The sequence below is a fragment of the Lytechinus pictus genome, chromosome 6, assembly GCF_037042905.1.
Source record: "Lytechinus pictus isolate F3 Inbred chromosome 6, Lp3.0, whole genome shotgun sequence".
NCBI lineage: Eukaryota > Metazoa > Echinodermata > Echinoidea > Temnopleuroida > Toxopneustidae > Lytechinus > Lytechinus pictus.
The window spans coordinates 21,347,670-21,360,288 of record NC_087250.1 but is presented as its reverse complement, the minus strand read 5'-3'; the positions used below and the strand labels follow the sequence as shown (position 1 = coordinate 21,360,288).

Genomic DNA, 12,619 nt, shown 5'->3' with positions numbered 1-12,619 from the left:
GCCCAGTTGTTGTTGTTGTTGTTGTTGTTATTTTAAATAGGCAAACTAGTCAGTTTTGACTATTGTTGCCTTGTAAATTTGCTTTCCCTTCAATCTATGTTCAATCTATATCAGTTGTCTGACAACGTAGTCTATTTATACCAACCCCCAGGACCGTACGCACGAACGCGGGAACAATAGGTGGGCACTGATCCGTTATGTGATTGGTCGGGCGTATATGCAAATAAGCCGGAGGTATATGCATATACGCCGCGAGTCGGCAATGTGCAAATAAGACAAAATTGGCGGGCTTGCTAGTTTCCCGTGGGTGGGGTTGACTAGCTGAGCGGTCCCTCACTCGGGGCCGGGAACGATCGGGTCGGCGTGCACTGCCTGGTAAGGGAATATTGTGTTGTCGGATGGTTCGCATCCAGAAATCGGGGATGCGATCCCGCTGTCTCTGTTGAAGTTGTTAGGACAAAGACGTATACTAATAGCCTCCTTAAAGGAAAAGTCCACCCCAACAAAAAGATGATTTGAATAGAAAGAGAAAAATCAAACAAGAATAACACGGAAAGTTTCATCAAAATCGGATCTGAAATAAGAAAGTTATGACATTTTAAAGTTTTGCTAAATTTCACCAAACAGTTATATGCACATCCTGGTCAGTATGCAAATGAGGGGACCGATGACATCACCCACTCACTATTTCTTTTGTATTTTATTATATGAAATATGAAATATTTGAATTTTCCCCTCAATGTCATGTCAGCAAAGTTTCATTCCCCCCTTAACATGTAGGATTTGATTGTTTTAACATTTTGTGGTTCAAACAAGATGGTCCTAATTGTCATATCCGTAAAAAAATGAAATATTGTATAATTCAAACAATAAAAAACAAAAGAAATAGTGAGTGAGTGACATCATCAACTCTCTCATTTGCATATCACTGAGGTGAGCATAGAACTGTTTTGGGAAAAATAAGCGACACTTTAAAATGCCATAACTTTCTTATTTTACATCCGATTTTGATGAGGTTTTCAGCATTATGCTAGTTTGATTTTTCTCTGTTTATTCTTATCAACATTTTTCTGAGGTGGACTTGACCTTTAATCATGCGTGTATACCAATGTCTCTCTTTGGCAACGCAATGTACACCGTCCCAATCTGGGTGGTGTTGCTTTTCCCAAGCATGTTCTGCCAGCTGACCAGTACGTTACTGGCACTAAAGAAAGACAAAGTTCTAGATGAGGCTACATACAGAAAGATAAAGCCCACACAGGAACAGCCACCTAGAATATACGGGTTGCCCAAAATACACAAACCCGAGATACCTCTCAGACCAATAGTATCATGCATAGGCTCATTTGCCTATAACCTATCAAAGTACCTGGCGGACATCCTGTCCCCTCCTACTAACTGCTCAGAACACACGGTTTCCAACTCCAGTGAATTCGCTGAATTCACATCGGAGCAGACAATTAACAAACAAGAATCCATGATCTCTTTTGATGTAGTCTCCCTCTTCACCAACGTACCGATAGAGGGCGCATGCAGTACGGCCCTGCAACGCATGCAATCCAACCCTACATTAGCAGAACGTACCACACTTATGCCTGAACAAATAGCCGAACTCCTGGAGTTCGTCCTCAGATCCACATATTTTCTGTACAGAGGCTCTTTCTATGAGCAAACAGAAGGAGAAGCAATGGGTAGCCCAGTCTCAGTGGTTGTGGCTAACCTGTATATGGAAGGTTTTGAACAGAACGCCTTGCCCAAGTGTCCTTCCACATGCCGCCCCCGGGTGTGGAAGAGATATGTCGATGACACTTTCATAATTCGCATAGTTTACATGAATAGCCACCAACCGTCCATCCAGTTCACTCTGGAGACTGAGCAAGGAGGGAAATTAGCATTCCTTGACACACTTGTCTAGTCCAAAGACACGAGGGCGGGAAACTCTCCACCTCTTTCTACCGCAAGCCCACTCATACAGACCAATACATACCATATGATTCGCATCACGACAAATCAGTCAAGAAGGGTCTTGTTAAATGCCTGTTCGACAGAGCAGCACGTATTATAACCAACCCACCTGAACTCCCGAAAGAAAGAGCACACATACAGCAACGGCTACCCACGCCGTTTTATCGAGAACACTCCGGACCTTTCGTTTGAGGACGCGCACGCTTATTTACGACGTTAGTTGATTTTGGAAGAGACTTTTTGGGCCCGTCATCATGGTCGTCCTGCAATGCAAATTGTGTGACATGAGATTTTTTTTTCGTTTCGCATCTGCGACGGAAACATTCAATATGCGTTTCGTGTGCAAAATTTTGGTTGCTACTATGGTAACAGCGATATATCTCATTGAGGACGACTTTCCAAAGCCACATTTGACTCCTCCTAGAGCTCGAGAGGCCGCCCGGGGGGCCCACTTCCATTGATTAGTGGATCCCAGGAGCGACCACGCGTAAAGGGGGGACAGAGTGGGCAGGTACATTACGTATAGGCCTATGTAACGTTATAAGGGTGTCAAAACGATGTTTAAAATGCTGACAAAAAAGGGATATCCAATACTTGTAGGGTTTCACAAGCCAAATTCTTGTTAAGAGATGCATTTTCATAATCTGGAAAAGAATTACTTCCCAGCTTGTTTAGGGTATTTTTCGAAACCCCATGGTCGTGCCTGGTATCCACTCATTAATAGAAGTGGTCCCCCCGGAATTTGAATCTAATCCCCATTTCTGGGGGAAGTAAAACATAATGCCCATTACATCGTGTGCGAGAGGCATATCGTTTGTGTAGAAGGAATAAACAAAAGAAACAAAAGAAAAAAAAAGAAACGAGTTCAAATGTATTACATAATGGTGTTCACATATCAACTCACGCGAAATGTTCGGCTGGAGAGGTTGATCTGACCCATGAAATCAATTGCCAGTGATACACCAATAATCCACATTAAATGTAATATCGATTCGATGGACTGTAATGATCTATATCTAAGCCTTCATTCAGTAAGTTTTTCCTCATTCAATATGTACTCGATTTGTTTGAAAAAACACTTTCTTATCCATGTCATAATCTATTTTAGGTCTTCATTTCGAATATCTCAAACCATCAGTCGTAATATACATGCTATGTATGGTGCGAGTGTCGCAGAAAAGGATTTTGCACACGAAAAGCAGATCTGTAGGGCCTGTAACCCCCCTGTAACACAAAGTTTAGCATTGATTGTAGAGCAGTTTTCTACGTTTGATTCTATTGACTATAATGCACATTCAATCTTAAAAATCAAGTGTATGATTAAGCGTTAACTTTTGTGTTAGGGGACCCTAATATTAGCGTCCGTGAGGATTGCGAAAGGTCCCAATTTTCAAGAAGAAACAACCGCCAAGGGATCAGAAGGTTTTCAAGACTTGCACAGTCTTGCCATACATAGATGGTCTTTCACCACAATTCAAACGCCGATTAGAAGGTCACGTTATCCGAACGGTTTTCCGCTCGGACACCACCCTACACAAACAGCTTGTGCACCCCAAAGACCCCATCCCTGATCACAGACGTAATCAGGTGCGGACCCAGGAGGGGGCCGAGCCGGCCCCGCCCCCCCTATTTTTTGACAACCTGCAGAAAAAGTGTACTGTTTAACTTGATAGAAACTACGAAAAACAGAAAGAAAAGTAGGGAAGAGGTATTATACCCATGATGTGTAATTTACAGCCTCGTAACGGCCGGCCCGACCCCGAAAACAAGAAAAAGGTGAGGGGAAGAATTGGAAAATAGACTTTACATAAAAATTTTCGCTCGTGCTTCGCGCTCGCATTGCCTGTGTAATGAATCCCATTCAAGAGGATTAAATGACACTTAATATATCCAGTTCTGATCACGAATTTCCTTGTTGACCATAGTAAATTGCGAGATAAATGAATACCCTCTAGCGATTATTTCAGTCCGCAATAATGAACCTATTTAGTTCATTTCATGTTTAATAAAAGGAGATGCACAATGATTAAGACAGCGGATTATGTCTGTTTCATGCTTTATTCATGCCTAAAACAGCATTTTCGTTTTTATATTTTTTTAGATAATAAGCTGCTGTGGTCAAGTTGATTTAATATAACTATTTAAAATAAAAAGGTCATTTTTTTGGATAAAGTTTCCTTTAGCAAAGGGTGATTAACTTGTGGATTGTCCTTTATTTTTCAGCTTATTTTACTCATCCATCAGTCACATTTTTGTCTCACCTGCATAGCAGAGTGATACTATATAGGCGCCGGTTTTCCGACGGCGGCGGCGGCGTCAACATCAAATCTTAACCGAAGGTCAAGTTTTTGAAATGACAGCATAACTTAGAAATTATATGGACCTAGTTCACGAAACTTGGCCATAAGGTTAATCAAGTATGTCTGAACATCTTGCTTGAGTTTCAGGTCACATGACTAAGGTTAAAAGTCATTTAGGGTCAATGAACCTAGACCATGTTGGGGAAATCAACAGCAAAATCTTAACCTAAGGTTAAGTTTTTGAAATGTCATCATAACTTGGAAAATACATATACCTAGTTCATGAAACTTGGACATAAGGTTAATCAAGTATTACTGATTATCCTGCTTGAGTTCCACGTCCCATAACCAAGATCAAATGTCATTTACATGTAGGGGAAATGAACTTTGGCCAAATTGGGGGCATATGTTGAATTACCATCAAAACTTTAAGAGTTTAGGGATCTGATTCATGAAACTTGGACATTTATTAGTAATTTCGTCAGTATATGAAAAGAGCATGTAATTATCAAATATTATATTCTAATTGACGCAAATTTAACTTATTTGCTGTCATCTGATAGCGGAGACCGCAGAATATGTAATTATCTATATGAACCAATAATATCTTTAAAATTTATTATGATTAAGGCATATTTTCTAAAGCTGTAATGGCCTTATCCTGTGTATTATTAATACTCATTGTATAATGGGACTTAGACACTGACGTAGTGAAAATATATCTGCAACAAGTTTAGATTCAAAGTATCTTTCATCACTTTTCCTGCCCCAGGGGTTTGTTTCATTTTGTACACATTCTACCGATTTTCATTTTGATATTTTATTACTGTCGTATTGAGTGTCTTCATATTTTGAATAACCTATATTCATGTATTTACTTTGTTTTTAAGGACATATGTAACGTGGTTTAATTCATTTTGCTCAATGTTTTTCTTACATCGTTCCAGATATCTACAGTGAAAAGATTTCGAAATCTCTGACTGTTGGAAAATGTCGCACAATCTTGGAAGATATATACTCGAATCGGCTGTGCAAAATCCAAATGAAACCTTGGGACAAAGATGATTATGCAGAGTTTAAGGGAATGCACACCGTTGTTACCATGGTAAAGAAGGACGCTCGAGGAAAAGATATTAAAGAAAAGGAAATACTGCAAGGCTCTGTTGGAAAAATATTTTCAGCAAAAGTAGACGGAAAGTTTCCATCTCGAATCATTATTTCGGCACCAGCTGGACGAGGAAAGACGACAGCTGTAGCTAAGATGGCATACGACTGGGTTCACAGCGAGGAAGGGTCAGGATTAGAAGACTTGCCACTTTTGTTTGTTGTAAAGTTTCGAAACACAAGCCACAGTACGTCGATTGGAGAAGCTATCATATCACAACTCCTGAGTGATGTTGATGATCTGACGCCAGAGGGGCTAGAAAGTTTCATAAGACAACATCAGGGAATCTGTCATATTGTACTAGATGGGCTTGATGAGTATGCTGGTATCTCTTCCTCAAGCAATATCATGAGCATTCTCAGATGGGAAATGTTTCAACAATGTCGAGTTCTTGTAACAACACGACCTCACCTAGAAGACATTTTAAGTCAAGGGGTTCTACCAAGGGTGTACACAAAGATGGAGATCGAAGGGTTCTCGCGAGAGAACGCACGCGATTACATTGACAGGTTCTTTACTTCTGTTCAGAAACCTATGAAAGCGGATGGTCTGAAAGTTTACCTCGATGAACAACCCCTTATTGAGGAACTCGTAAAAACTCCGCTATTTTGCCTCATTGTCTGTCACTTGTGGTCTGAAGAACTACTTCAGCGTGACACTACAACTCAAACAGCATTACTCGACCAAGTTAACGTATTTTTAATGCTCCACGCAAATGCCCGGACACCTGGCTTAATAAAAACTCCCAAACAACTAAACAAAATAATACTGAAACTGGGAGAAATTGCTCTCACTGGTCTGATCAATGATGCTAAGAAGTTAGTTTTCTCGTCTTGTGATTTTCAGAGAGTTCCCTCTATTCTTGATATGGCATGCGCCCTAGGAATAGTCTCAAAGACTGTTGTTTCAACCAGACGCCTTCCACAACTTGACAAAGCATTTTCGACTTCCATAACTAGTATTGAGTTTTATCACAAACTTGCTCAAGAACATGCAGCAGGAAAGTATCTTGCCGATGAAACAAACCGCTTTCTTTTGTTGTTGAAGTCCAGTAAGTTAGACCGAGTACTGCGTGATATAAAAACCAGCATTGGAGAATATGAAAATCTTATTCGATTTGCTTCTGGTACGAAGAACAATCTCTGCATTAGAATAATGGAGAAGGTCCTTACAAATAGTTATTTATCTGAGAGTGAGCGATATCGTATTCTCCTAGATTGTTCATCAGAGTCTGGGGTCAACGATGGGAATGTGTCATCATTGGTACGAAGATGTGTGACGTCACGATGTATGATCTTAAAGTCACCAACAGTGTATACTATCGTTGGGATGCGAAATCTTCCACGTGAGCTGAAACAGAAGGTATTCTAATGCAAAGTCATGATTGCCAGATATAGGCCATAACGTTATGCTTCATATATTATACAGTACTGTATATAGGCCTACTTTTGATATACCAAATAGCGCAGTATTGACCGATGTAATCATTTAGATTAAACCAAATGAATCAGCAATACCATAACAGATAAATACGAATACATAAATGGATGAACCAAACACATACCAAACAGTAAACAACTCAGAGTTTAAACAATAAAAGCCGGGTATTCTAAGTCTTTTCTTACCCTCTTTTCTGTCTATTGGAGGGCATAGTCCTATGGGAAATATAAATAAATGGTACGATACTCAATGTTTCTGAATGGTTAAATAATACGCGTTGAATGTTTCAGTTAGCATAAAAAATAAAAAAAATCACTGGTTCTCCTTCCTATGCTGCTTATTTCAATTTTTCTTTCATCTTCTTAATAGGTTGTGAGTGTACAATTCGAGCAGTCTATCATGGCAACCGCTGTGACAGTTGGACTATGGGCCTGCCTTAAATCATTCCCGATGCTAAATTCTCTCACCATCTCAGACTCATCTATCGATTTCCCTCCATCTCCTCCTGAGCTACCATCCATCACAAAGCTATCAACTGATGGAGTGACGTCACAATTCTATGAAGGTCTGATCTCATCACTCCCTGCTTTGGTATATATTAAAATCACTATCGATGATGCAGAGGGAGACATAGCCTTTATCACGGCTGGTCTTCGTCGGACTGGAGGACAAAATCTCAAACACATTATCCTTCGCAATCTGGACTCACTTCCATTAGAACAGTGTCGCGTATCTCGAGAGACCTTGAGAGGACTGAGTCTGCTCATTAAGAAACATACAAAGAACCTACAGTGGCTCTATCTGGACAGGGTGAAGTGTACAGACGAGGATGACTTGGTTTATCTCATTGAGTGCTGCAGACATGTGAAGACGATGGAATGCGTAAAGTATGTTCTTGCTTTAAACAGTATTTGTTATCATTAAGGTACATCAATCAAAAGCGTTAACATTACAAGAAATCCCCCTGTAACTAATTTGCACCAGGGCTAACATTTCAGCTACTTAAACTATTAAACCAATTACAGAATTTGTGTAAACATTAAATACCACAATTGAAAAAACAGATTAATACTATTTGTTATTTCCAAATTCAAAATATTGAATACTCGATACGTTGGTGTATTTCCCCCAATTTCTCTCAATATTGTATTTGCATCATTTTCATAAAATATTAATGTTTACTTGTGTTAATCAAAATGATTCAAACTTATTAAGCTTAAATTGAAAACTCTTCTAAAACAATATCAAACACGTGACAATTATAGTATTTCGAAAAAGGTCCGATTTTTCCTTTAAGATTTACTTAAAAGAGTTGGACGAAGAGGGAGTAATATGTTTGTCTTATCACAACATTGAAATGTACATCTCAGAACAAATAGTTCCATTTTGGTAAAGTTATTATATTGAATATGGACTGTTATTATTATATCATTAATTTGTTAATCTTATGAAAGTGATCTGACAATCAGAATGTCACCTTCGGGGATATCGAGCTCCCTCTCGCAGTAATTCTGTTTTAACTTCTTTGAAAATGGCCCTAAGTGCCACCCCCATCATTTAGCAAATTAAACGACAAAGCCATAATTTATCAGCACATCATGCTTTAAAATGGCATTTTGTTAAACAGATGAAGAGTATTGCGTTTTTATTTATTATATTTGTCACCAAGTCGACCAATACAATTCTCAAAATGTATTCATTTAAACTCGTTTGAGTAAATTCACTTCGTCACAATCATCTCACGTTAACTGCAGGCCAAACAATTACATTTGTTAGGGTGAGGTGGTCGCCGAAACGCATGTTCAACATATATACATGACACTTGCACACAAATCGCGTTTCAATTTGAAATGATATTTGGAGAACCATGATCTTGATATCCGTTATTGCAAACTCTCATGGAATCTTGCAATGCGCTAACTCCAAAGGGAATAATGTTTCAAACACTTTTGCATTATAAAGTATTAATGTTGATTTCCGAAGGGAAGAGTAAAAAAAAATTATTCAATCCAAACGACACATTCCAATATTACAAGCATATCCACCTCAAAAATAAAATATATTTACAAGACACGCAAATACTTTTTGATAAGCATTCCCCATATTATTGTGATTTCTTGCACCCATAACTTTCTTTCATGAATATAGGCTCCGGCACTGTGGGACGATGTCGAATGGGAGGGTGGATTCTCACCTCCTGCGCCTTCACACTGAATCACCCAACAATCTCTACGTGTATGTTTCCCATGATGTAAGTCACATGCTCTGCTTCTGTACACTATGTAATTTCAATACCACATAATTGACACACTAGTATCATTATTGATGGTAAAGCATGTACGTGTCAGGATAAATCGAAAGATAATCCAACAGTGAAAGATTAAATTAATGCAATTTGAAATCTAATGTGTAGTAGTAGCTCTTCTCTGATTCATAATTCACTCAACTCTTTTCAACGAAAATATATAGAATTTCTGATAAATTCGTGAATTGTTTCTCAAAAATTCACGAATTTATAAGAAAAACAAAAGTTTTTTATTTTGTGTAAGTCTTTGCCTAGGTTAGTTCTGTTTTAAACACGTTTTTTTTCTGTTTGCAACCGTTTGGGATTTGCCTTCGATATGCCGTTGGCCTTTGTTAGTTTCCACACATTTGTATTCTCGGTATTTTGTTTGATCTTATGTATTATATGCCTTTTATCATGGTAGTTGTATGTATTGCCGTCTTACGCAAATGTGATATAAATTAAATTGAAAGCAGTCAAAACGCGTTATTTGATTTTACCCTTAATTCTTAGCATACTCCAATGACAATGAAGAAGTGAACCATATTCTTTTTTTTTTATTAAATAAGACAACAAAAAGCACCCAGTAAATGCCGGGAATGTGGAAGAAACATGTGATCACGATTTAACATATACTTTGCTGTATATTTCATGTAAGAAAAGGTCAAACGGGGAAAATGAGATGAAGGAAGGGAAAGGGGGAAAAGTCAGAATACGTAAATTTGGCTATTTCTTATCGTAGTCGGTCCAATGCACCATATATAATTATTCCCTTTATGCGAGTTAACCTTTAACCGATCCTATACCATTAAAACGTCGTAGGTACCAAGCGCTATATAATAAGCCAGTTCACGGTTAGCTCATGATCAACTTTTCTCAAATGACCTTTGTGATTTTTCATTAGGATAAGCACTATCATTTTCAAATGTAGATGTTGCGTAAGCTTTACCGGTAGAGTATTCAAATTATAAGAACAAAAGGCATTGTATAGACCAGGTGACTAGAATAGTAGGCCTACATCAGGGATAAAGTTTGGAAATCTGTTTTATTGTCTGCCTTTGGCACATTTGACTATTGTTTAGGCTACTGTCAAATATCAGTGATTATGAAGGCTCTATTTATTACTCTTCAGCTTGGATGTGATAAATATTTTGAAAGGAATACATGAATAATCATCAAATCACAAATGCCTATGTCAGTGAATTTGAAAGCCGCCTTCATGGTTGTCTCCAATGACCTTTTTCTGCTCGTGCGCAGTTTACAACCGTGAACAGGCTTATTAACATGAGGGAGGAAAATGGAAGTCATAACTCGATCACAATCATGACTTGCAAATTGCATAATTATGTTGTAACGAACAGCGAACTTAAGGATGCTTGATTGGTGATGCTTACTTTGTTATAACGATCGTTGTCTCACGGTGGCTTTTATTTCGCCATCTACGATGTCAAGCATGTACATTCATATGATGACTTTAAACAATATAAACGCACACACACACACACACAAATTATAGCGTGTGGCGGCCTACGATGCCCCATAAAAAAACGTAAATTGATACATTGTGTGATGATCGTAGAAAATCTACATTATAGGCAATAACTACAACAGGCCATCGGTAAATATATACATTCGATTAAATATAACCATGTAAATACAATATTATATGAAACAAATAGAATATTACCACTCGTTATCCTTTTTTCAATCGATTGTCATTTCCAGTGAGAAACAACAACTATGGTATCTTCAGGACATGTGATGTTGTTTTCGTCTTAAAATTCAGACACTGTCAGCCAAAATACTTTTTAAAATCCTTTCTTTCTCTTTTTCACTCCTGTGTAAATTACTCAGAAAATTACATACCCCCGATGAATGAGATAATTATCAAAAGATTTTAATCATTACAAGGATTACGCCATTTATTTTGTTATATTATATAAGACATTGATAATTCCTTACTCGTATTTTTTTTTCGGGCATGGAGTGCACGATTTCCTACCTGTCTTATTTCTATTAGCTTACCAATTACCAAAACTAATCACCACAGAAAAGAATGCAGTCCAAACTTTTTTGTTTACATTTTAAATGCGAAAAAATGAGCAACATTGCAAAACGAAAGACATTCTTTTACCTCTTTGGGAAGAAAATAGGAAAGGAAAGCAGAGTTGAAATAATACACAACAAAAAGTGAGTCCCTCCTTAGACAAACATCAATAATTTTCGAACCACTGAGAGAGGTCGATATATTTTTACATGAGCGTGTAGGTAATTGTATAAGCTACCCTCAGAGTGAATGTTACGGACGTACTTTATGCCATGCTTTAGTGAGCACCGTCAGGAGGCAAAATTGTCACTTTTTAAAAGTCGTGAGCCAAATATCATGACTGATTCCATTTTATTGGAACGAATTCTACATTATCATCACGAAAAATCGTCAGATGGCTTGAAAAATATACTTTCTAAAAGACCGTATAACTTTTTTTTGGCTAAATTTCACGGTTGAATAAATACAAGTCAAAATTTCCTATAATTGGATTTTTTTACACATTTCTATCGATAAAAAAGTTCAAATATGATGACAAGATGACAATTATTTTTGGAAGAGTATCTTTAACAAATTACATAGGCAAGAACATTTTATTTTGGGAAATGAAATTATCGTATCAACTTCTTTTCGTTACGTTCATGACAAATTAAATGTTTCAATGATTCAACATGTTCAAAGGCTAATTAAACATTACCGCTTGAATGAACATGTGGAATGTGAATAGCTCTTTATTTTTACTTTATTGGGAAAAATGCAATTGCTTACTATGGATATCTGTCACAAACCTTCTTGCATAGTTCTTTGATATGATTTTTTTTATGAAATCCCAGTGCCTTATGCTTCAGTGAGGACAATATATTCGAAAATTATGCAAAGGAGAAAAAAGTTCAAGGCCTTGTTCCCACTCTGTGAGGTATCAAATGATTATTTTAGTGTGCGCACTTTTTGGATAGTGTCAGTCTGAAGCAATGGGCGAAGTTTCGTGAAAAAACTATTGGCAAAAGTAACAAAAACCGTCCATGAAACAAACCCTCATTTCACTTTTATTAAAATGTTGGTTTCCTCTGTCATAGACATTTTGTACACTATGGGTGAAAATGTTTAAGAATGAGTAACCCCTAATTTAATATGGTGGAACTTTCTTTCAAAGCTGTCTTTATCAATGTCATTTGACAGAAATGTTTATCAACCTGTGGGCGGAATTCTGTGCAAAAATGAAATCCATTTGTTTATTTATGGATGATGAGCACGAATCAAAGAGGAAAATATTGCATTTTCAATGTCGCAGTTATTTTAGGGGATATAAAAAGACAAAGGGGCAAATTCCGTTACATATGTGAATTATTTGCTGTTGGTTTTATCTTCCATCATTTGTATCACCACACGGTTTCTGAAGTTTTTACACTTGAAAACTT

The 12,619-nt window shown here is 37.5% G+C and overlaps 1 protein-coding gene across 1 annotated transcript; it reads left to right on the top strand.

Annotated features, from left to right (window-relative positions):
• Positions 1-5,307: 5,307 nt before the first annotated feature.
• LOC135154348 (uncharacterized) lies at positions 5,308-9,694 on the top strand. The gene is made up of 4 exons (XM_064100475.1): positions 5,308-6,792; positions 7,240-7,757; positions 9,019-9,121; positions 9,668-9,694. Exons 1-4 carry the CDS (start codon positions 5,308-5,310, stop codon positions 9,692-9,694), a joined length of 2,133 nt encoding a protein of 710 aa, XP_063956545.1.
• Positions 9,695-12,619: the final 2,925 nt, after the last annotated feature.